This window comes from Anas acuta, chromosome 5 (genome assembly GCF_963932015.1).
Source record: "Anas acuta chromosome 5, bAnaAcu1.1, whole genome shotgun sequence".
Lineage (NCBI taxonomy): Eukaryota > Metazoa > Chordata > Aves > Anseriformes > Anatidae > Anas > Anas acuta.
The window spans coordinates 47,009,579-47,035,380 of record NC_088983.1 but is presented as its reverse complement, the minus strand read 5'-3'; the positions used below and the strand labels follow the sequence as shown (position 1 = coordinate 47,035,380).

The following is a 25,802-nucleotide window of genomic DNA, read 5'->3' as shown; positions in this document are numbered from 1 at the left end:
CTACTTGAAAACTAGTCCTACTGGTATGCTTCAGTCTTCCTTTTTTTTTTTGCTAGGATTTTATGGTAACATTTTTCCATTATTTCATTTTCAGGTCATTCTGTTTCTATATTAGTCAGTCATAAAAAGAGCAAAGACTGCTGCTCAAAGTACTTATTTACAGTATTTATGCAGTCTGCACATTCATTATTATTCATATATTGCCTGAGTGCCCTCTAGAGGTAGAAAGTTGTTGTTTTTATTACTATTATTATTATTACTGTTGTTTTTATTACTATTATTATTATTATTTGCAGTGTTACCATACTGGATAAATTACCCCAGGAAAAAGTCATGTAGCTATACTGTTCCCAATGCCTCAGTTATCTAAAAGAGTTAACTCCAGAGTCATATGAGCTCAGCCTCACTCAAGTTAACATGTTTTTGTTTGTTTAGAGTACGCATACATGTACACTGAGTTTTTCCTTTGTCAACATGATCTGTCTGGGACCACAGAGGAATTCAAAGTCTGAGGAAGAATGTAATAGATTTCCAAATTGGGGAATAAAATCCTAAGTGCTGTCTTTGTTAATGATATCTTAAGATGGACAGGGCTACTGTCTGATAATAACCTGGAAGCAAAAAGTGGGGGAAAGCCTTGGGAGACCAATGACCTCTGTGATCCAATACTGTTGTTGCCTCTATGAAAAACAAAAATGCAAACTTAGAAACCATCAGACAAAAAATTATCAGCAGTGAAAGACAAATGCTAGGGCTCTTGTACAAAACTGGGAAAATCTCTTCTAGATGACTGTGTAAACTGTTGGTTGCCAGGACCCCAGGAAGATTAATTCAAACCTGAAAAGGGGCCTCTATTAGGTAAATCAGAGAATTGCGGTGTTGCTCATATGAGAGGAAACAAAAAGAACCAAGCACATTTTCAGGTTGTTTTTCTTCAGTATTTTTCTCCAAATTCATATATGTGTAAGTAGGTATGTATCTAAATTCGGTCGAAAAACAATGATTTTCAGCTGTTCTTTGAAGGCTTAAAGAAATGCTACGTTTACTCTCACTGATGCAGTGCTTAAAGAAAGAAAGCACCTTTCATGAGATCTAGTGAAAGAAGCATGTATTATGTCTTTATTGTTGCAGAAGTGACTCTTCATGAAGATAAATTATAGCGTTATGCAATGTGTTTTCACCTACTATTTGATGTGACTTGTCTGTACCTGTTGACATACCTCAGGTGGGAAGGCAGGGTGGATCTTTACCTTGTGGGTCAAGTTGTAGTAATCAGTTTTCTCCAACTACTAACACAGAACAAGCTTTCTCCAAATGATATCTGTGAGTCTATGCAGAATGTGGACACAAGCTATAAGCTCCATGTGCAGGAAATCTTTACTGGATTACTAGCATTGTGCTGTTTCACCTCTTGAAATTCACAATTCCTGTCCTTTGTAGGTGCACGAGAAGGTGCAGTGGCATGTACGTAAAGAATACTCCTCTTTTTGTCTTTCTTTCCAGAAGAATATGCACAATAATTGTGGACACTGTCACAATTTTATCTCAAGAGTTCCTCTAAAGGCATGCATGATTCCTGGCTTCTTAGCACTTTCCCATTCCTGCTACTGGTGTGATGGTAACAAAACTATTATCCTTAGGAAGCTTCTCTGCTGACTCTCCACTACCAATGAGAAGCATGTCCTACCTTCTACACCATATCATTTGAGATTGTTTTTGTTCCTTTCCTTTCATCATTTTTGTTGTTGTTGTAGTTGTTGCTAGACTGTTTTATTCAGCCTTTTCCATATACTATCCACATCAGAACATCAATCTCTGAAGATTAGGAAAAGAAGTAATATGGTTATAAGACACATTTCTGAAAACTGAGGACTAAGAAAATAAGTATAAGTATATATGCAATAGTTATCACTCTCTCCACAGACTGGCAATGTGAAGTGGAAATCAGCTGGAAATTTTCCAGGTATGCCTTCCAAGTTAATGTTATTATAATAATAACCCAATAATTAATCAATAATTAGTCAATAATCCAGTTAACGAACTGGATAATGAGAGGGCATCTTAGCGGTGCTGTGATAAAGGATTATGTGGAAAGACTAAGGTTTTCTATGGGATTTCAACCCCTCTCTCTGATGCTTTGCTGAACAGATGACAGTGTTACGTGCATCCTTTGAAACACTCAGTCATAACTCATATTTATGCTGCTTTGCATAGATTATATCAAGTAGCAGGAAATAGGGATTCTCGTGCTGTGGAGATTAGCAGTTGTTTGGTCTGTGTTTTTGATTCTAGAGAGGTGAAACTGTGGTGCCAGGATCATGGCCAAGAGGCTAAAAGGGTCCAAATTTTGAGTTAGTGTGTAGAGTAAGATACAGCCTGCCAAAAATTGAATCACCCACTCAAGGCGTGTATTCTCATTGCACTAGCCAGGGAGAGTCTAACTGGCCTCTTAGTGCAGAAAGTTAATTGAAGTTAGACACTTAAGTTTAAGTATGACTCTAGACCTAAATATTTGTCCTGGTATGGAAAATATAGGCAAGTTCTGTTCATTGTAATACTAAATTAAATTGAGTATGTGTGTATGTACGGGTAGAGAGGGAGAGAGAGAGAGGAGTTGGCAGAATAGGACATCATTCAAATAACATAAAGATCTGGGTATAACTTTAACTCTTTATTTTTACTTTTTTTTTATTTTATTTTCAGTCTTTTCATGCATCCTGGTGTAAGTAAGTGATCATGCACCTAATTTTGTGTATAGATTTGAGTAGAAGTGGTATGTGATTCTTTAATATGTCTTCCTTTTCTACATTCTTTTGTATTAGCAAGATAATTGTTGTCAGGCATTGTAAAGTTTGAGATGTGAAAAAGAAAGCTGATAAGAGAAATCATATCTCCATTAATGTTACAATGTTTGTTATCTTATGCATCTTTAAGCATGTGACTACAATAATCTCCATAAGTTTTGGTACTTAGCTTCTTTTTCAGCTTATCTTCCATTTGCCATATTAGCAGCACTAGAATTTATTCTATGTTAACGTACCCCAGGAACCAGAGTGTTAGAGGAACCTCCATTTCCTTTGCCATGTTGCATGAGTTGGACAGAAACTTGAAAAATATTCAGGCTGTTTGGGTACTTGCTGAGCTATCCTTCCCCACTTGCAACATGTAGTGATAGTTCCCCAAACCACCATGCCACAAGGAATATACATTCTTTGTATATTGTATTCATCTTATTCATCTTTGTATATTTTGTTTCATCTCTTCTCCTATTCTTCTGACACAGTATTTAGAGCTTGGCTCAAATGACTTTTAAATCGGTTTCTGAGTTTCCATCACCTTGAAATGCTTCTCCTTCATCTTGACACACTTAAGTGTTTGTTCAATTATGTAGAGACACATATTTAGTAACTCTTCAGCACTGAATTTGTGACAGGGAACTTCTGGTCTGATTTAGAAATATAACGAGAATGTTTTAACTGGTCACCTGGTGCTTTGACAAGCAGTCTGGAATGAAGTAAATGAGAGCAATGCAGGGTTTTCTTAAGAGTTTAAAAAGTTAAAAGAGGGGACAAAGTGTGAGAGTGATCCATATGATTCCATAATTTCTTCAAGGGGTTAAGGCATCCTCCCAGTGGCTGTGTGTGCAGTTATCACCAAAACAGAGCATAATCAGCTGTCCTAGCTAAAAAGGGTGTAGCATGGTGTGACAGAAAGGAGATGATATCACTCTTTCTATTCAGCATATGTTTGTACAGCAAATCTTGAGTCATACACTGATGCTTTTTGGGGGGGCAGTAGATAAGATCTGTTATTATGAAAGAACATGTTGCATCACATGAAAATGCAAGGTGTTACAGTGTTGTTAATATAATAGCATAAAATAGCATAGTATAAAATAGCTTACCATAGATTAGTTTAAGAGTGGAAGAGACCTACAGAGGTTATCAAGTCCAACTGCCTGACCACTTCAGGGTTAACCAAAACTTAAAGATCATTATTATGGGCATTATCCAAATGCCTCTTGAACACGGACAGGCATGAAGCATCAAACACCTTGATAGGAAATTTATTCCAGTGTTCGACATCTCAGAGGAGTGGGCAGCCCAAGTTCTGTCATTACTGTGAAAGACTGAGGCAAAAAAATGCATTAAATTCCTCTGCCTTTTCCTTGTTAGGTGACTGATTTCATCAAGTATCAGTCTACTATTTCCTTAGACACCTTTCCTATAGATATCCCATGGAAACATGAGAGCCATAGCACAACTGTGTACGTGACCATCTTGACTGCTGTGCAGCAGCAAGTTAATAGGTGTAAGCATAACAAATCTGTCAGTCAGAATATTATCTTTTGCATATGCTTTGCCTCTTTACTGACCCCCACTGGCTTACTTTATTTATTTTTTCAGAAACTTCTGCAAAGTAGCACAAATAGAAACCAACTTTGCTGTGTCATTAGCAAGAGGACCTCTCAACACAGTGCTAGTTAACCAGTTGAGCACACCCAAATTGTGTCAAACATCTGGAAGGAATATGTCAGCATCAGCTCTGCCACATCAGCTGCTCTAAATACTATGAGAGGCTTGCTCACTTGAGTCTTTTCTAAATCAGTGATCAGGACCATGAAAAATGCTCAGTGAAGAATTTCTAAAGATGTACAACAGGCCACTGCAGAAGTGGCTTAGTGCTCCATAATGTGCTTCTGCTGTGTGGTTCTAGAGGAGCTGTTCTGATCAAGCTACATGCCACTGGTAATCTCTTCTCTAAAACATGATCTTCAACTTACAGCAGAAAAAACAGAGTTCATGGTCAGCATTTTGAACTGGAGGGGAACATGGAGCAGCCTGCTTAAGCCCTCACGAAAAGCTATGAAGAGTTTAAGAGATGTTCTGTTATATTTTTATATGAGTCCACCACTATTGACATTTATCCTCAATTAAAATGAAAGCTAAAAAGCACAGGATAAGGACAAGCTGTCTTGAAAGTGAAGGACATAATTTTTGGTTAGTTGTCAATGACAAGTCATATTCAGTAGACGTTAATTTGTGCAGCACTCAACAGGAAAGGTAGAGGGGTTATTTCTTTGTAGAGATTTGTTCATAGCATCACTCACACTGTTTTTTTACAGAGTTCATCAGCATTCTTCTAAGACTTAAAAATACTTTGAAAATAATGTTTATGCAGCTCAAGTCCTTGATACTTGAGTAGCTTAGCTAATGAGCAGATCTTGCTGAATCAGTTGATAACAGAAATGTGTACATTTGTGTGCTGCACAATTACTAGACTTTTTAGAAGCTCCTGGTGAGGCTACTCTCTCCTTCCCACTTAGAAATATTTCACAATATTTATGTTGTTATGTACTACCTTGCCTGGAGCCTAGACACAGTGTCTTGTCTAGCAAAAGACATGAAGACATTTAAGCCTTCAACGTCTCTTTCTCTACCTTCTCCTCACCCTGTAAAAAATCTGCTCTGTCCATTTCACAGAAGCCCCTGGCTTTTTCCATGGGCACTCCTGGGGAAAGAACCCTGAATCTGCCTCCTTGAATTACACGAATTACAATCCCTGGAGCTCCTTCACCAGGGAAATCAGAATACCAACAAACTATTTGATGCTGTCTATGCAGACAAGGTATCTTGGAGGGCAGAAGATCTGTATCTTCTACAGACCCACCAGTTCCAGTAAAAACCACAGTTATGGGCGGCCCAGGGCAGCCAGACATGACAGTATAGGCTGCATTGGAGATACTGCAGACAGCACAGGACACTGATGCTGGCTCCCAGGACCAGGAGTGAAGCAACCTGGCTTCCATGCTCTGGAGCTCTACCAGAAAGTATTGTGACCTGGCATTGATGGCCAGGCAGGAGAGGCATGTCTAGGAGGACAGCTCCCCCAGTGCAGACTACAGCAGACACAGCAGTTTTAAGAGCTTTGAGCAGTGTTTTCTGCTGGCTGACAGGAACTGGAGCATGGGCATCACTCCAGCCACAAGCCAGTGCAGGTGGAGCGAACATAGCAGACTTCCCCATGCTGTGGGTAGTGAACAAGTTGATTTTCTGCCTGACCTCTACAGGTCAAGGATATCTGTCCCACCAACTCTCACTAATCAAAAAGAGTAGCTCCAACACCTTCCTGCAAGGTGAGAACATGCTGCAGCACTTTTGTTTGTTTCTGTTGTTATAGGTTTTTTTTGTTTTGTTTTGTTTTGTTTTTGTTGTTTTGTTTTGTTTTGTTTTGTTTGTTTGTTTGTTTGTTTGTTTGTTTTTCCCCTCCAGTTTGTGCATCATTTTGCTTGTTTAGAGATCCCTGTTTATGGAGATTTTGGTGTCTGCACTGTGGCTGTTCTGGCTATATACATCAGTTACTTGTGTTGAAATTCATAGTGACATAGAGAAATTGTTACCATTGCCCACACAACTGTAATGAAAGAGTAAGCCATCAAAAAGATTTTACTCAGTTACAAAAACAAAGGAAGCAGTCTACGCAATACATTGAATTGATTTTCTACCAGTCCAGAATAGCAAATGCAGGAAGGCATATTGAGCCTGATATGCTGATAATCAAGCAAATCAATACCTTATCTTCTTTCTTGTCATTCAGAACAATTCAAAATATTTGTCGTAGGAAAACTGTTGCAAATATGTTGTCGGTTGCCCCTCCTGACAGGGTAAAAGAACATCCCCCCAGATAGTGTGTTAGCAGGCAGGGACATATTTAGTCTAAAGCATAGCAGAAATGCAATCACTATTATAGCTCTAATCATCTTGGATTACTTATTAGGACATTTTCCAAATGTAGAAATTGATTATGGAGTCCATCAGTATTCAAGTCATACTCTGTATGGGAATAAAAGACTATTTTTTCAGCGTTTGTGCATGCTAAAGAAGGTTAAAGACATGACTTTGGTGTCATTCATCTAGCTAATGTTTCTCTGGTGTTCAAGAATCTGCCATGTGGTCCATGGCCTGCAGAAAGGGAACCAACAGAGTTCTTCTCAGAGTCAGCAAGTATTTGAATCACTTATGAGGTGCAACAGCTCAGTTTGGAAAATCAGTGTTCAGACTCTAATCTGTATTCAAGATTCATTTAGCTCCACCCCAAAAACTATTTTTACTTTTAGGCTTGATGATTTACGCATTGACATGACACAAGAGTTTAAGAGGACCATGATGCAGGTTTGTTCCACTTCACCCTGATGAAAGGAGAGGAAGAGTGGATCACAGAACGAGATGTGTGATACGTGAGAGAACTGGATAGCAGGTAGGTAGATTCTCCAGTCATTATTTGATGTTTATCTTTTTAGCAGCTTGATCTGTTCTTGTGAAATGACATTGCAAAATGTGAAAACAGAGGGTAGCAATACTGTAAATACCTAAGTTTAGCTTAATGGCAGGTGGGAGGGTGTTCCAATAAAAAAAAAAAAAAAGAGTAGCTTCATGTAATAGATAGCTGTGACTCTGATTAATGACCTGTTTGTTACCAAATGTATTGTTCAATTGTATCAGTTGGCTGATACAGTAGCAATTATTATTAGCATTTTTTTCAGAGTAATGTCTATAGACCGAGAGGAATGGTGAAGTCATGAGTTCCATCCAAACTACATGGCAGTTTCTTCTCTGACTGTATTATGTGGTGCGTTCTGGAGTAATTAAAGGTTCAGTTATCCAAGGGTTCAACATACATACATACATATGTGAAAGTACTTAATAGATTGGCTAACTATCTACTGAAAGAGGCAGGTTCTCAGTGCTGCTTAATACCTCTCACTAAAGTTTCCAACCAACAGTTTCTGAATGAATCATGCTTTTTTTTTATTTTTATTTTTATTTTTATTTTTATTTTTATTTTTATTTTTATTTTTATTTATTTTTATTTTTATTTTTATTTTTATTTTTTTTAACCTCACACCTGTAGGAGTCTAAAGGCATACACATCTTCCACTCTGGCCCCAATCAAGAAGCTTACCAAGTGCAGCTAAGCACTTAGGAATACTGAGTACTTAGTGTACTAAAAGCCATAGCATACAGGGGGGAGCTTTTCCACGCCCATCTTAGTGATCCAGTGCTACCTGCAGCTTTATGTAAAAGATGATTGGGGAAAAAAAAAAAGGTACTTTCTCAGGTATTTTACTTAGTAACCTGTGAATCATTAAAAAGTTAAAGTATCAGAGGGATGTGACTTTAAATCTCTTGTGTACTGCTAGATTTCCCTGGCCATCTCGGTGTCCTCAGAGAGGTAGAGATAAAGTTGAAACAGGAAAAATAGGAAATGTCTAAGTCATATTGTTGAAGTTATTTAAATTCATGTGGAATTTATGGTCAGAAAAAGCAGATAAGGAGGAATCAGCTAGGGCAAGGGGAGCTGAATTCTTTCTTTACTGAATATTCAACATTGAGTATTCAATGTAGGAGGGATGTTGAAAGGAACACGTTGTGCTGTAGTCCCAAAGGCGTGTACTGGTGCACTGGAGATGGCTTATCTCAAACATAGTCTGTAAAAAGTACCAAAAGTAAGACTGAGGGATGGCAAAGCCCAGAAACAAGAAGAAAAAGATGTTTTCTGACTGCCTACTGCAAAAGAAGAGAAGAAACAAAACACATCGATGATAATGACTGCTAAACGTTTTCTAAGGCATCTTATTTTATTGGCTGTCATTGGCAGCTGTGCTGAGAATTCAATTTGAGTCTTTTCACCTCTTCTTATAAAGGAGAAAAGCCATAAACACTATTTAAACAGCTTAACTGTGTTAGCTGTAAGATTTCTGATGGTTATTTGGATCTAATAATTTTCTAACCAGAACCATGGACTGCAGAATTATTACTAAGTGAGAACTTTGTTATCCCAAGCAGACTCAAAAGTAAAGGAAGAAAAATGCAAGTGTGTGAGAAATGTTACAAATGTTTAGGAATTAGATCAAGGGGAATATTGCAAATTATATAATAGTGGTAACTCTGACAAATTTATTTTTCAGATTTGATAACATCCTTTGAAAATTATCTGAATTGTGTGCTTCTCCATCCTGACTGATGTTGATACAGGCTTTAACATGAGTTCTCTTTATATGGAATAATGAAATCATTGATTCAGGTGTGTTTTTACAATATTTTCATGACTTTATGGCCTGTTGTTAAATTAAAAGAGAAAATTATGTGAATGTTATGACCTTCTTAAGAAAGACAAGAAAAGCTGAACCAAGTGCTATTTTGTAATTAATTCTAATTTCCTGGAATTAATAGTACTATTTTTCCCCTGACAGTTTACTTAGTAATTTTAGAAGTGGGAGGGAAGGGCAGGGGGAGAAAAAAACAGTTTCATAGCCTATCATAGCCTATCATCACAACCTCACATAATATTTTGTGCTTGCCATCTAAAGCTTACCCAAGGTAAAAAAAAAAAAAAAAAAAAAGCATAAAATGTGGAGACTTTCCAGTGCAAAGGGCACTGTGGAAGCCTCCTCCTCCCTGCCCTGCTCTTGGTATATAAATCACCTTTTTTACAAAGAGGTTCATAGGCTGTAATATCCCAACAGAGATACAGAGTGATATTTTTGGGGAGAGGTAACAAGTTACCTCCTAAATTTTTCTTCATAATGTGAAGCCTGTGGGCCTAGTTGTTCCAGCCAAAGTATCACTTCTTCAGCCATGCGTTTAGCAACTGGGCTGTGGACAAGAAAATCATCTTCAAATTCTCTGCTACTCCAGTGATACCCAGGTAGTACTACTGCTACAAGTTAAAGCTGACAGAATGTCTGAGAAAAACCCTCCTCCTCAAAGATTAATTCATCCTGTGTTTGGAGCTGTAGAAACCTGATCATTCCCATATTTTTGGAAGGTTGCAGTGCTGCATGCTGCATCTCTGTTTTGCTGAATATCTTTTCTTTGCTCGATTGCATCAGAAAAGTGTTTTGATTATTCCTGAGAATATCCTAACTTCTCCATCCCTGAGAAGAATGTTGATTTGGGGGAATCCTTCCCATTTTTCTCTGCATTCTGGATGTTCATTCTTCTTGGAGGAGGTAACAAGAGGTATATTTTAAGCGAGATTTTCCCTGATGGTTGGAGAGCCCAGTAAGCACATCTTGAGAACAGAATGAGCTAGGTGAGAAAAAGCGGTCTAACACTCAATAGTAGTGCATTTTTTTATGCCTGGATTGCAATGCAGGGGCCAGGACAGGGAAGAGGAGGCTGTGAGTCTGTCTGTCTGCTTGTTTGGGGAATAAGTGAAGCCCAGAGGGGCTCTGCCTGCATCCAGGCACGCTCTTCAACACTTCTGTCATTTCTCTCAGGGCTGAAAAACTGAGGGAGGTGTGGGCTGGGGGGCGGGTCGGGGCTTGACTCATCCCTTATACACCTGGGGAGGCACAGAGCAGGGTGGCTGCCTTTGGAGGAGAAGCAGCAGGAGGATGGTGCTGCTGCAAGGCGATGGGGACTGGGCAGCTGGGGACCAGGTCCAGAAACAGGACCAGAAACAGAACCGAGACCTGGACCCGGACCCAGACCCAGACCCAGACCCGGTGGTGGCTTCTTCGGCCCTGTGGTCCCGCCGCTGCTTCACCTGGGAGGAGATTGCGCAGCACTCAGGTCGGGGTCCGCCACCCCAGGACCGGTGGTTGGTGATCGACAGGAAGGTGTACGACATCAGCCACTTCTACAAGAGGCATCCCGGGGGTGCCCGGCTCCTCAGCAGCCATGCCGGGCAGGATGTCACGGTGAGGGATGTCACAGGCTGGGGATGGATGGAGAGGGCAGCGAAGGTGGGGGCACCAGGGTTGTGGTTGTAATCCAGATGAAGACTTCAGGATGGCTCTTATCTCTTGAGCTCACTTTAGAGCTACTGGAAGCGTACTGTGGTGGTTGCATATGGTGAGGAATCTGCAAGTGGTACTGCAGCAGTCCTGTGGCAACTGCAGTAGTTGCTCTCCTTATCTTAGTAAAGAAATCTCTTCCAAAGTGCTTCCCTGACTTAATTTGGAGGGGAAGTGAAGGTGGCATGCTCTCCCAAGCAGTTTTCTAGGAAAGTTGCTGCAGTTATTGCCCATAGTCCCTATGATCCCTGGAATGAACAAAATTGGAAGAATCAGATGGCTATCTGATGTCAAGCTGCTGGTCAGTTAGTCTGTGGGCAAAAAGACATCTGCTCATCACCTTTCCTTTTTGACCACTATCTTTAAAGCTATGGAAATCTGTAGGAACAAAGGAAATTGTTCAGCAAATTCTCTGGAGTTCTGGTGTTCTAGTATGTATAGGTTATGCTGAAAATAGTAGTAAATCAGCATCTATACAAAGATATGACAAACAGGATTGCATCCTTGCTCTGTATTTTGAAAAACAACTCGAGGTAAATAGTTTCTAAATCTCTCACACATGGGGGATGACTGATATTCATGAAAAAATATAATAATTTTCAGTCCACTGAGTTGAAACTTCAAATTTTATATTAGCAACACTTTGCATTCCATATTTTCCATCATTCATTTGCTTTAGTTAGCACTGTCAGACTTCTTTCATTTTAGGATGCTGGGTAGTCCCAGATAATGGATGAACTTGAAAAATACAGGTGCTTTGTTTCTAGGATCTGAGCTAGCTCTTACTGGTTGATGCCATATCCAAATAATAAGCCCTGTCAGAATTTAGCCAGTTTTGTGAGACAAAAGTTCGAAGTGTCTTCACGCTTGTGCACATGAAATAAGCTGCACACTACAATGGGAAAACATGTGGCTATATGTGTATGGAAGGAGGCAGGGGGGAATATGATGAAACTGTAGCTTGAGGCCTCCAAATAAAATTAATAGGAAGGTTTTTCACTTTGCTTCTGACAGGCTGAAGAACAAATATAACTGTAGTATCATTATTTCTGACAAGGCAGAATCCTCAGATTTTTTAATTCCAAAGCTAATTGATACATGTGATACTGGAGTATCTTGTCCTGCTTGAACTGTGTATGCTTGCAGGCTGTGCATCTCAGCCTCAGAAAAACAGGTGAAAGCAAGTAAAAGATGGAATATTTGCTATAGGCACAGCTAGACTGCAGGATCATGTAGCAGAAAGAACCAAGTTGGCACTGGTCAATCTATAACAGAAGCAAGATAAATTAGGGTTTGTGGAATTCTGTACTTTGTATCCTGTTTATATGTGAACCTGAGCTGTCTTGTTTGGAGCAAACTTTATTTCCACACTGAGTTACAACCTGAATGTTGCAGGGAAAGTTAACATCCCAGACAGACCCAGTACAGAAGTAATTCCTCTTCTGTATTCAGTGGAGTTTCATGAGATGGCGTGAATCTCACAGGCCTTTTAGTTGTAGTGGATGCAGACAAAAAGAGGAAGGAGCATTAATTAACAAAATTGAGAAGAGGAGCGGAAATACTGAGTATGATTAATGCCACAATATTAGCAAGGGTCGCACCGCACAAAACTGTAAAGAAGAGCCCTGTTACTGCTGATTTTGTTGAAGTGTCTTCTCACAAAGTATAGAAAAGCAGAGTTAAGGAATGAAGTAACTTAGGAAACAGAAACAACTGTCTTGAGGCTGGGTTGCAGTTTAACCAAATTTGCTTGAGTTTTGAAGGCTGTAATGATGTGCAGTGTTGCATGAAATACAGTTACTTGCTGTAGATTGTTTTGCAGAGACAATTCTTGTTTGTTGTTAAAACTGGGATTTATTGCCAAATTCAATTGCTGGAATTGCTGGCAGAGATTCACTGTGATAGCGACTGTGTGCTCAGTACTTAGTCTGAGGCGTATAGGCAGCATAGCTAGTCATGCAGTTGCCCAGGCCTGTGTTATTTTGTTATTTCAGAATATAGGACAGATTCTGTAGCAGTTCACTCAAAGCAATTAGCTGAACAGATTTTTTTTTTTAATTTTTTTTTTGCCACACAACCATTCTTAATTCACGCTTGCACAGAGTAGCCCTGCAGGGTGTTGGAATGCAGTAAAACACTCTGTTTGGGTTAGACTGACAAAAATTGATACAGATGAAAGACGGTGCAAAAGCAGACATGCCAGAAGAGCAGTAAGTTGAAGTAAGTTTGCTTGGATGTATAAAAGCCATTTTCCACAGCTGGAGAATCTTTGGGAGGAGTTTGGGTGGAGTGAATTCACAGCTCAGCTCAGCTTTTTCTCAGCTGTGGCATATCAGCATACTCCTGTCTTTTTCAGGGCTCCAGCTACTCCCTACATGCTCTTTCTGTCAGTGAAGTCGTTTCCTCCTCTGTGTTTCTGCCCTTTCTGTCCCTAGCCCTGCCTGGAAGCTATCACACTGTTGTTTTTTCATGCTTTTATCTTTGTGAGAGATCAGTAACACCTAACCAGGCTTGTTCATATAAATTGCATTCTTGCATTAATTTCTGTACGAATATCTCCAAGTGCTAGAAAAAAGCTCCCTACATACGTCACTTAGTCCTCAACGAAATCCATCCTGTATTAGTTAATTTGGGAGTGGATTTCTCTTCCCAGGGCTGGTTGGATTGTTGCTGTGACACGTTTCCTAAATCAGGCTTCTCATTGCTATCACCTGTCCATCTCCTCCTCCAGAGCTTGTATTACTTATAGTTTAGTTTTCCATCGTTACTTAGCCTTAATATAACATAAGTCTTGATGCTATTACTTGACTAGTTGGGGAAAAGTAAGAATTTACTCTTTGAGAATGGTATATTTCTGAAAGGTCAAAATCCTTTATGTCTGTGAATAACAACCACCAGATCTTTTTTCCTTTAAGAAGTTGGATTTAAAAGGCAAACAGTCTTCTGATAAATTTACAATAAATATGTTTTTAGTTTGATGATGGAAGGTATTTTGGACACCTGACTGTCAAGGGTGAGTGAAAGATCACTAAAATTGGGGTTAGAAGGGGAAAAAAGGCAAGGAAACTAAATTCCACTTTAGACATGTAATTGTGTTCATTTCAATTTTGTATTATGCAGCTTGCATACCCATAGTAATTTCAGTTTTTGAAGCCAGACCTTCTCTGTTTGCCAGTTAAATAATAAAATCTCATTTAAGAAGAGATTATGGTAAAGGTAATGGAGGGGAAGGTGAAAAAATGAGGAGATAGAAAGGTCTTTGTTACTGTGGTTCCTCCATGTTTTAGCATGCACAGCATATTGAGGAGATCGGTGTCAGTAACACGATGGTTTTTCTTATCTCTTTCTTTACTCTTCTGCGTTTGCAGGATGCGTTTGTAGCATTCCATGTTGACAAGCTGCTGGTGAACAAGTACTTGAAGCCACTGCTGATCGGGGAGCTGGCACCAGATCAACCCAGTATTGAGCCCACTAAAAATGTAAGTTTATCCTCATAAACCAAAGATTAAAGGCAAATATTCTGAGATTATTACTTGATTTTCTAGATCAGTGTAGTTTCTAGAACAATGTGATCCAGGTTCTTCACAATTTTTTGTTACTACTTAAAAATCCTAAACGAGTATTAGTCTAAATCCACATTATTTGTCAGAGAATGAGATTCCTAAGAAATTTTTATCCCAGCAACTGCATAAGGTATAGAAGCTTGTTTGGCTCTCATGAATATTTGTTATCAACTTTTCTTTCCCCTGCTTTGAGAAAGATCTAAGCAACCACTCAGTAGTTCTCTTCAACAGATAGTAACTTTTCAGACTGTATTCCCCTTCTGTTGTAGGTATCTGTAGGGACAGAATGCAGGTAGAGTGCATCAGCCTTGACAATACACTGTGAAACTTAATTCATTGCCCTTTTGGACAGTCTACTGTAGCAGTCTCAAGGTCAAATTGTTTAACTGCTGATGCCAGTGTGTGAATAACCAATCTTACATGCCAAAGAGGGGTGCAGACAATAGATCAGAAGCAGTCTTGGAGTGCAATTGTCCACAGGGTTGTATGCACCTAATTGCTTTCCTATATCCCAGACTGTTTTCTTCTATTCCTCCTTGTCTGCCCTGACTTCCTTTGCATAATTTCATGCTGAAGGGGAACAAGGTAACGTGCCATCATGTAACCCATGCATTAGAAACAATTCCCAGAACAGCAAGTTCATAATTCCTATATATATGGATAGAATGTCCTATCCATGTGAGGCTGTGCCTTGCCGATTCCCCACAGCTGGCCTGCACTAGAGCCTGCATGTGCCTTGCTCCTTGCAAACTCCATTTCCCAGAAATGACTGGCAAACTGGTCTGGCAGTCTCCTTTGGACTGGGCTTCATGGAGACAGCAGCCAGGCTTGTGAGGTATCTGCTGAGCTGGTAAAGACAAAGGTAAGTTGGTCTAGTATGTGTACTGTGGTCCCTTCTTCTTCCATATTACTTCCTCAGTGACCAACATGAGGTCAGCTGGGCTATGGGTTCCATTTTTTGTACAGACGTTTGACCCTCCCCTGTTAATTGTGGGAAGGGTAAAGTGAAGGCATGCATTGTTCTGGTGAAAGTGATGGCAGAGGAGGATTAATGTCATCATATGCATACGGTATGCCTTCTAATAAGTGCTTTACACACGCACACTTTTCCCCCTAATTTGATTATTTGAGGAAATGTTCTGGATGTCTTTTTAATCTTCATGCCTTCACTATTGCCTGGCAATGTTTGAGTAGTGCTGGGCTCTGGTGACTATGGACCAATAGCACTCAGAAGATATTACAGCCCTAAACATCTGTTGCATGACCCCTGTGTTATTGCCAAGGAGATGGTGGAAGAAGCACAGGTGCTAGACATAGTCTTAGGGGCTGGGGGTACAGACATTTTGCTCTGTAATGGCTTCTGCTTACTCCTCTGCTCTATGTATTTTATTGGGCAAAGGTATAGAGTAGTTGTAGGAGAACAGTGATGAAGTTTACTGGTGTGCAAGTCCAGCTCTTGTCCATTTGAACAGACTTTGATCTTTCTTTCTTTGCTTGAAATGTTTATTGGCTTTTAAGGCTGCAGTGCTACGCTCTAGGAGCAGGGAATGTGTAACACTTGTGCTTTCCACAGAAAATGCTTGTAAAAGACTTCCGTGAATTGCGTGCCAGTGTTGAGAAAATGGGACTTCTGAAGCCAAATAAACTCTTCTTCTTCTTGCACCTTGCTCACATCCTCCTGTTGGATACTGCTGCTTGGCTCGTTCTCTTCTACTTTGGAACATCCTTAATGCCCTTTATTGTCTCTCTGGTGATGCTGAGCACTTCTCAGGTAAGCAACAGAGTCCACAACATGTATGCATGGACTTATGTCAACTTTCATACACATACTATTGCAGTTTCGTAGCTCTCCACTACCTTACTTGGTATAGTTCTCCTTTGCTTAAGATGACAACTTCTATATGACTTGTGTTTCACAGAAGATGCAAAGAAGAAATTCTTAATTGTGGTGAGCTCCCAGTATGCCTAATCTGTAGCTTTTTTTTTTTTTTTTTCTTTCCCCGAGATGTATTCACAGAATCATAGAGTGGTTTGGGTTGGAAGGGATGTTAAAGGCCATCTGTGACTTTTTACACAGGCAGATAACTTAGAACCATTCCTCCTTGTCCTAGAACTGAAATAGAGGAGGCTTAGATTAGATGTTAAGAGAGAATTCTTTACTCAGAGAGTGGTTAGGCACTGGAACAGGTTGCCCAGAGAAGCTGTGAATGCCCTGTCTCTGGAAATGTTGATGGTGAGGTTGGATGGGGCCCTGGGCAACCTGATCTAGTGGGTGGCATTCTCCCCCAAGGAACTGGGGCTGGAACTAGATGGTCTTTAAGGTGCCTTCTAACCCAAGCAATTCCATGATTCTGTGATATGATTCTATGACCAGGCCATTAACCACAACTATGAGTGTGGCTATCCAGCTATTTCCTTATCCACCAAGTGGTCCATCCATCAAATCCATGTCTCTCCAATTTAGAGGCAATGATGGTCTTGACTCCCCTTTTGTGCTACTCCCAAGATTTCCTTTTTCCTCTTTCAGGTCCAGGCTTCATGGCTACAACATGATTTAGGACATCTCTCAGTCTTCAAGAAGACAAAGTGGAACCACTTGCTGCATAAGTTTGTCATGTGCCACTTGATTGTAAGTGATTGATCCTGGAACAACTTGCTTGATTTGATGGCCTTTCTGCAAGTGTGTGTTCTGAAGATTCTGTAGGAGTGTGCTCAGCACTGGGCAAAGAAGGGAAAGAATCTGTCTCTGAGAGCATTGTGGTTCTCATGCTCTGTTCTTCACTTAAACAGGGAGCATCAGCCAAATGGTGGACTCTTTTGCATTCCCGACACCATGCCAAACCCAACTGCTTCCAGAAAGATCCTGATATTGATATGCACCCGTTCTTGTTTACTTTGGGGAAGAAATTCTCTGTGGAGGTCAGTGTCTGTGTGTGCATGTGGTCATGTACTAGCAACTGAGAAGAACGCCCTACTCAGCAAAAAGCACAGTATATCATAAATATCTAAAACTGTAATCATAGTTTCTGAAAAAAAGATTTTCATCTGTCAATTTTCTTTAGACATGGTGAGCAGGTCATAGTTTATATTATACTATTTAAAAGTTGCTCAAGCATTTGAGAAGTTGCTGTAAACAAATAAGAGACAAATGTGCATTACATATAGGAGGGAAAATCCAGTAGGAAAAGACTACTAATGGTTATAGCAACTTAATGACCTACTAGGTTTTGTAACAGCTCAGTAATGACTGATTATTAGATAACTTGTGAACACTAATATAAAGCATGTATGCAGTTAGTCTGGGATTATTTCTTAATATTAATGTCTAAGGCTCACAGATGCAGGTTGCTCTGGTTTCTTTATGCCTTGACGTGAAAGGCAGCTGGCACAACAGTGCTGAAGAAACAGTGGCTGGCTGTTTCTGCGATTTTCTGGGACTGGTTATTGTCAAGTGCCTCTCATGTGCAGAAGTTATTTGACTACATAAGGTGCTCTCAGCTTGTACTGCTAGGCCACTGCCAGGAGCAACAGCTGAGGACAATGCTGCAGCCCTTTTACTGCACAAGTTAATCAGTTTTTGAGGCCTTGTCAGAAGAACTACAGCAGTGATTTTATTTTTTCTTCCATTGAAATTGTCACTTAAGTTTACAGAATCAAAGAAAAAAGCAGAAAATGAAAACAAAGAAAACGACTGGTTTTGACTGGTAGTATAATTTAGTACCGTGGTATGTAAGCTTGTGCCAAGTGACTTATGAATGAACAAAGAACACAAAAACAAGAGATTCAACAGTTAAAACTCACCTCAATTTACTCTCAATTTTTATCATAACTCATGCTTATGGGTCACACCATCTTTTAATGGATAACACATTCAGGTATAGCTTTTACTACCTTATTCCTTTCCAACACAGATAATGGTGGTATCTGACGGTAATTTATTTCCTGCTATGTCCCAAGGTATGTTTTAAGTATATGTAGAACTACTTTTCAGCAATCACATTTCACTTTTCTCCTCCTGAAGAAAAGTCCCAGGTTTGCTTAAATGCTTATTTCTGTAGGACTTCACAGAGTAAAGCATTAAAGCAGTCACTGGAGTGAGGGTTTGTAGCAAAAGCATATGTATGTAAAGTAATAGGACGCTATGTATGTAAAGTAATGTATGCTATGTATGTAAAGTAATAGGACGGTTGCATGAGAGGGAGACAGTAATGATGGTTGTGGAAAGTGTGCAAAAAGAGTGCTTTCTGGGGAAGAATGATGGAAAATGGCAAGTTACCTGTACGGATTACTTAGTTTCCACTCATTGTTTTATTGTTTATTTTCACAGCTTGGAATCAAAAAGAAAAAATACATGCCATATAATCACCAGCACAAATACTTCTTCATTAGTGAGTATCTTCATTCTCCTGCGACACTTATTACTAATGGGGCTTATAGATCTTACTTTGGAGCTGCAGTCAAACTTCAAAGAGCTTCTCATATTATCTCTGTTTTACCTCCTGAGACTAGCAGGCTCAAGGATCGCTAAATGTTAGTCTTCTTTGATGCATGTTGAGATCATCCAGAAGTTTCTGGATGATAGCAGCCCTAAAATACTTCAGACTACTATCTATATTGAGTAGTTGTTCAGGGATCCTTTGCTTCCAATTTGCGATTTGATATCTGTCATTCAGTAAACGATATTACCAGTGATAATGATTTCTCCATTACAGCTCTTCCTCCGCTCCTGTTTCCCACCTACTTCCACTGCCACACATTTTATATCGCATATACCAAGAGGTATTGGGTGGTAAGTATTGCTGTTTGTGCAACCATGGGGTTAGCTGTGGGCTTCCAATCCTTCTCCTGAACATGGAGCCTACTTCTCTCAAGAGTTCAGGCCCTGCTGCATGACCCAGCTTGCTCATCAGTTAGGCCTAATAAGACAGTCAGGTTGGTGCAGCATTTTTCAGTGGCTATGTATCCTTTCTGCTAAACACATTATGTTCCCCAGCTCGCTGATAAAGGCCTGGAAACAATCAGTGGGCTATTTGACCTGCACTGCCTTGTCTTGCTTGCAAAATCATGAAGTGCATGTCCACAGTGTTCAGAAACAGGAGAATGTGGATTTGCAGGAGCTGCTGTCCTCTATTTGTCAGCAGTATGCATATAATTTGCATTGCTTCCTATGCCAGGCAGACAGTGCTTATGCTTCGTTTTTCCTTCTCTTGCATGTGTTACGAATACAGAAAGGTAGAGCAACCTCCAGGCAAAATAAAATAGCTGGTCTAGCACTTTGTTCACTGTGGAGTCATTGTAAATGATTTGATATGTCTTATACTTGGGTTTCTGAATGCCTAGCTATTTGCTAACATATTAATCCACTTACTAGGAGTAAATGATAAAATTTAATTCAATTATAGAGTGAAAAGAAAGCATTGATACTTTATTGTAACTTGGTTTTCTCTAGTTCTTTCAATTTAGCAAACAACTACAGCAAAAACCTACAGAAGTTGAATGTATAAAGTTCTCTTTTACGTATAACGTGATGCTTAGAAAAAAGATTTAGGAAATGCAGTTTCTAATGATTTTATTGTCTTCGGGTTTGGTAGGACTTGGCCTGGATGCTGACCTTCTATATCAGATTCTTTTTTACCTATGGATCACTATTAGAAATAAAGAGTCTCCTGGCATATTACTTTATATTCAGGTAACATCTTTTTAAAAGATTCTTCAGCCTTCCTTTGTGTATTCTTTCCATCTGTCTGCCTCTTCCTTGTTCTTATTCTTCTGTGTTCTCTTTTACCAACTCTTTTTTTTGTTGTTTGTTTTTTGTTTGTTTGTTTTTTTTTTTTAAGTTAAACTCTGCTTAATAATTTTCTGTGAAAGCAGAGACGTAACTGAATGATTACCAAATAGAGAAATGCTTGTCTTATGTAATGTTCAGTGCTTTTGATATTGGTTCTGCCACTAATTAAAGAATATTTAACAGGAAAAAGGGTTACCCTGGGCTTGCAAATGTTTTAATCAGCAGCATAGCCTTCAGTGGACGTACTCTGCTTAGATCATTTTACTGTTTCTATCTAGTTTGGTCCTTAGTTAAAAATAAAACCAGGATGAATGCCAGGCTACTTCATTTTCATACCAAGACATATTAAGTAATGATGAGTTTTATAAGGAAATATGAAACTTCCAGGTGCTGGATTAGCCAGGCTGGTGCTCTCCCATGCATTTGTAAGCCTGGCTATGTTGTCATTTCAATGGCTCATCATTGACTCATTTACTTGTTACTGAATTCTGGCCTCTTGTTTGGTTGTGCAGGATGCTGGAGAGCAGCTGGTTTGTCTGGGTTTCACAGATGAACCATATCCCAATGGATATTTACTACGACAAGAATTTGGACTGGGTGTCTACCCAGGTAAAATATTTTCCCCTTGGGAACTGTGGCCATACAGGTACAAATTCTAACCACAAGACGAGCAGCTACTGTATTGCACTAAGGGTGAATCCTGCTGGGAAGTGAAGGTTAATAGGATGACTGCAGAAAAAAAAAAAAAAGAGTTGCTGGAACATGTTTAGAGAAGAGCAATGAAGCTGGTTAAGGGACTAAAAAGCAACATGTGAGGAGTGGGTGAGGAAACTTGGCTTTCTTAATCTGGAGAAAAGGAGTCTGAGTGGAGACCTCATCAGTCTCTACAACTACCTGACAGGAGGCTGGAGCAACATAGGTGTTGGTCTCTTTTTCTCAGACGACAAATGATAGGACACAAGGAAACAGCCTCAAGTTGGGATAAATTTAGATTAGATATAAAGAAGAATTTCTTTGTGGAAAGGGTGGTTAGGCCTTGGTATAAGCTGCCCAAGGAAGTGGTGGAGTCCCCATCCCTGGACATGTTTAAGAGATGTGGATGTGGCACTTAGGGACATGGTTTAGTGGCGGACCATTTTTCCTGAAGAGATGGAAGTTCATGTCCTGCTCTGGCTGAGCTCCTTTGCACCAACAAGATGTCAACTACTATCCCCTCTTTGCACAGTGACTTACTGGAGGCTAGCAGTAAAACCATCACAGAAGCACCTGTCCATATCTGTTTTTTCTGGAGATGTAGGTTTGAGAAGACTCAGAACATGACTGTGTTATTCAGGAGCACAGAGCCAACCCCTAGTTTTACCATGGTCCATGCTAGCTGGTCTGTATAACTGCTGCTACACAAGGGAAGGAGGATTATGATTCTTGCCTTGAGGTAGCTCAGCTTGGTCTGAAAGAGAACAACAGAACAGAGTAGCACAGTATAGCACATTTGTCTTGAGACAAATGGAAAAGGCTGCAGTAACAAACCTGTACTAATTTTGCCTTTCTTTTCCCCTTCTCCAGCTCCAGGCAACATGTAATGTTGAGCAGTCCCTGTTCAATGACTGGTTTACCGGGCATCTGAACTTTCAGATTGAACATCAGTGAGTATACTTATTTTCTTTTTCTTATTTTCTTTTTTCTTATTTTCTTTTTTTTTTTTAAAAAAAACAAACAAAAAAAAAAAAAAAAACAAAAAACTATTCTCTGCTCTGAATCCTACAAATTGTTGTTGGCACCAGTGAGTTTGTCTAAATCTGAAAACCCTAAAGATCATGATAGTGTTAATTCAATACCTTCACTGTGGGCCCACAGGAAGATTGGAATTATGATTGAAAATGGAATATGGGCAGGATCTGTGGAAACATACAGGTAGCAACAAGTCTTATTCAAAGTGGTAGTTCATATGCATCTGTGAAAATGTGTGTGCCAAGGCAACCTGTTTATACCCTGATGGAGTAGTGAAATATGCAACTGAAGGATGGACCCATCTCCATTCCTGTGCTGACTAGTTACGGAGATGATTACGGCTGGAGAAAGGGGGCAGAAGTGGATTCTCCTAGTTTATGGTATCACTTAATTTGGAAAAAACAGACATATGAGAGACAACAGTAGAAGAATAAGGGAGGGGTAAAGCAGGAAAATATTATGAGTTCCTTGGGCTACAAGCACAACATAAGGAAAGAGGAGACAGAAGCAGCAAAAAGCTCTGTTTAGTGTGGGCTGTAAGAGTCCTAGGAAGTAATAATGAACAGAACAGGAATGTTTGAAAGGTGATATTTCTTGTGGGGGCACTGAAAGAGAACTTGTCTCCGTTCACAGCCTATTCCCCACAATGCCAAGACACAACTACTGGAAGGTGGCTCCTCTTGTGAAATCCTTGTGTGCCAAGCATGGCATTGAGTACCAATGCAAACCATTGCTCACCGCCTTTGCAGACATCGTGCAGTAAGTAACAGTTAACACATAGGGAAAAAAATTGAAGAAGGATATAGGAGAGACTGAATTTTTAAGAACAGGGGTTGTCTTGCTCTTTCTAGCAAACCTGCACGTGGAGATGTTTGTTTCCCTTGTCCTCACCAACACTCCCTTAAGCACCTACATGTAATGTGCCCATTTTCTCTCTCTCTCTCAGCTCTTTGAAGAATTCAGGAGAGCTCTGGCTTGATGCCTACCTACACAAATAGGAAGACAAAGTTTGGTGCCACATATAGCCTACTATGTCTTTGCATCCCCAGTAAGCTGAGGAGCAGGGACAACGAGGGACTCCAAGAAAGAATAAAATGGATAAGAACTGAAGGATGCAATTCCGATCAATGTGAAGTTATCTGAATATTTCTTTTGTTCTTTCCTGATATTTTGGTTCAGATATGTTAAAAGTGAATAAGGCCAGCAGGAGCTGAATGCTTAGATCAGGGAGAAACTTTTTGTTAACAGTGTCTGAGTAAACAAGGCCAAGAAGCAGTTCGGAGCATGTGTTCAGGTCAGATCTATGGACTGGTGTGTAGCTGCACACACAAGTTCATGGCAGTCTCCTCATGTGCAATGTTTAACACCTAATACAATGTTTCCTTACTTGAAGTCATTTGAAATTGCACAGGATTTTGAATTAGTGTGGTGTCCTAACAATGCACTTACATCATAATAAACTACAAACTACACTTGGAGTATAGCAGTTGTAATACGTAGTTGAATAACAACATAAGCGTTGCTCCTATTATTGCTCTCTAGAGTATTTGCAACAACACCAGGCATTCCCAGTTGCCACGCAAAAATACAGTTCAAGCTCAATTCACTTTTCAAAATTTCTTTACTGCTTTTTTTCTTTTTTTTTTTTTTTTTTTTTTTTTAGCCTCCTACTTAGGTACTCTTTGGAGCATTCCTCATGTGTGTTTCTTTGATCTGTTATATTTTACAAATCTGATCCAAGCTCTTTGATAAGTAAAATAGCTAACTTTCTTTTGTATTTCTTTTTGAAGGATTTTTTGAGGAATTATAGCAAAGGAGGCATTAGTAAGTAGTAAGAGCAGTGAAAGCCAGCTGCTAATATAAAATACTCAGATTGGTTTAGTGTTTTCTGTCCATAAACTATATTTATGGTTATTAGCCGTAAAGATAAAAATAACAGTATTATTATCCAGTAGTGTGTATGAGTAATAAAGTAAGAAGTAATGCAACTGAATTCCTGGAACCGTGCACTTGCAAGCAAATGTGTATTAGTGCTAGTAATTTTCTAGTAAGAAATAATCCTAGTTTCTTTAAGGAAAAAATTTGCATTCTCTTCTGTTTAATGAAGGCAGAACCAGAACAGATTCTATAAGCTGGTATGCAGCCATACTGTATTTCCCTCTTCATGGAAATGCTGTGATTATTGGCATTCTTAGTCCCCAGTACACTTCCAATATATTTTCAAACTAGTACAAAATGAACTATGCATTTCAACATAATCATTTTGGAAGTGTGTGTGGGGGGTGGATACATTACATGTATCTACATGTATGCCTCTAGAAAAATACCTTCTTCAGTTGTGTTTGTGGGAATTCAGCTGAGAATTTCTTGTAGTAGATAAGAATTGGACACATGCCCTGTAAGTCCTCAAACTGGCACTGGTTTGAGAAATCTAAAAGAACCTTCATTTAGGGGTGTGGTAATGATGGTAAAAATATAATAAAGGTATGGGCTAATTGAAAACATGGAAAATAAAATTATTTTTCCTAGTTTTTGGAAAAAAAGCATGGTTAGCTTAGACAAAAAAAAATCTATAAATCAACTGCACCTTCTGAATAGATTGCCTTCCACTCAGCTTTCCACACTGGACTGAAGACAAGAGGTTTGTATTACAGACAAAGGACTTAGGAAAAAACATGAGGTACAGAGATCGTCTGTTCACCAATCTTACTGCAACTCTGAGGATGTACAGGGGCTAACAAAGGGGGGCACACTGAAGGCCACAGAGTATATGAAAAGGTACATGGGTGGCTCTTAGGTGCATCAAAAGGCAAATCAACCTCTCTGGTTTAGACCACCAGGCAAAACAAAGACTCTGGGGAGCAAATAAAAAAGAGATTCTGGGATCCTAACCCAAGACTTACCAGAACCTTGGCTGAGGACCACCCCCTACCCTGATAGCATAGGGGAAAAAAAACTTGGGGAAGAAACTTCCTTGCAGCCTTGCCCTTCTTTTGGCAGCTCCTTTGCCGCTACACATCAGTGGGTGCTCTAACCCCAACCCTTGGCTGAGCTTTGTCCAGTAGTAGAAAAGAGCTAGCTGGGATAAAAGATTTTGCAGTTTATCCTGTACTTTGGCAACTTGCAGATGGCTTCAGAGTCTCAAAGAGCTGTAAAGGACAGCACAAGGCAAAAATATGTCTGGGGTAAACTAAAAACTGCACAGAGGACTCTGTGTCTCTGCTGCTTTACCTGCATCCTCAGGGACAGGCTACCAGCGCCTGCTGGCAGTACTGGTCAAGCAGGGCCAGAAGAGCCGCAAAAAAAAGCGGTAGAAAATGCCTAACGAGTGGAAGTGGCCAAAGGAAGAAGAGGCAGCAGTGACATTGCTGGGGGATGGAAAAAATACAGGTGGTGCTGGCTGAAGGGAAACAGCTATCTAGGCTCCCTGCAGAGATAAAGCTCTTTGTGCCCCAAGTAGCAGAGGGGTGAGGGCTCCTGGTAGGCAGCAGCAGGGCCAGAGATGTCCTGCTTAGATTGTTCAGCCCAGAGCAGGCTGAGGAGAGGCCTCATGGCGGCCTGCAGCTCCCTCACGAGGGGAGCGGAGGGGCAGGCGCTGAGCTCTGCTCTCTGGGGACAGTGACAGGACCAAGGGAATGGCATGGAGCTGGGACAGAGGAGGGTCAGACTGGGTATGAGGAAAATGTTCTTCACAGAAAGCTGTCAGGCACTGGAACAGGCTCCTCAGGGAAGCAGTCACAGCAGCAAGCCTGACAGAGATCAAAAAGCATTCAGACAACACTATCAAACATATGATTTGATTTTTGGGTTGTCCTGTGTGGAGCCAGAAGTTAGACTCAATAATCCTTTTGTGAGTCCCTTCCAGCTTTCTACATTCTGTGATTCTATACATTTCTTGCACTTCAAACAAATGTTGGATCTT

At 40.0% G+C, this 25,802-nt stretch overlaps 1 protein-coding gene across 1 annotated transcript; it reads left to right on the top strand.

Annotated features, from left to right (window-relative positions):
- The first annotated feature begins 10,326 nt into the window (after window positions 1-10,326).
- Window positions 10,327-24,283, top strand: LOC137857703 (acyl-CoA (8-3)-desaturase-like). The gene is made up of 12 exons (XM_068684560.1): window positions 10,327-10,705; window positions 14,170-14,280; window positions 15,938-16,135; window positions 16,892-16,993; window positions 17,155-17,283; window positions 18,692-18,752; window positions 19,077-19,153; window positions 19,956-20,053; window positions 20,665-20,761; window positions 21,716-21,795; window positions 22,514-22,639; window positions 22,827-24,283. The coding sequence occupies exons 1-12, from the start codon at window positions 10,400-10,402 to the stop codon at window positions 22,876-22,878; spliced, it is 1,437 nt and encodes a 478-aa protein (XP_068540661.1). The 5' UTR covers window positions 10,327-10,399; the 3' UTR covers window positions 22,879-24,283.
- The last annotated feature ends 1,519 nt before the right edge of the window (window positions 24,284-25,802 follow it).

What these genes read in the sequence shown, in the direction of transcription:
- LOC137857703 (XM_068684560.1), top strand. Translation starts at nt 10,400, where the DNA reads ATGGTGCTGCTGCAAGGCGATGGGGACTGGGCAGCTGGGGACCAGGTC. An exon ending in GTATTGAGCCCACTAAAAAT is followed by an intron (nt 14,281 to 15,937) that starts GTAAGTTTATCC and finishes TGCTTTCCACAG; the next exon opens with AAAATGCTTGTAAAAGACTT. An exon ending in TGATGCTGAGCACTTCTCAG is followed by an intron (nt 16,136 to 16,891) that starts GTAAGCAACAGA and finishes TTCCTCTTTCAG; the next exon opens with GTCCAGGCTTCATGGCTACA.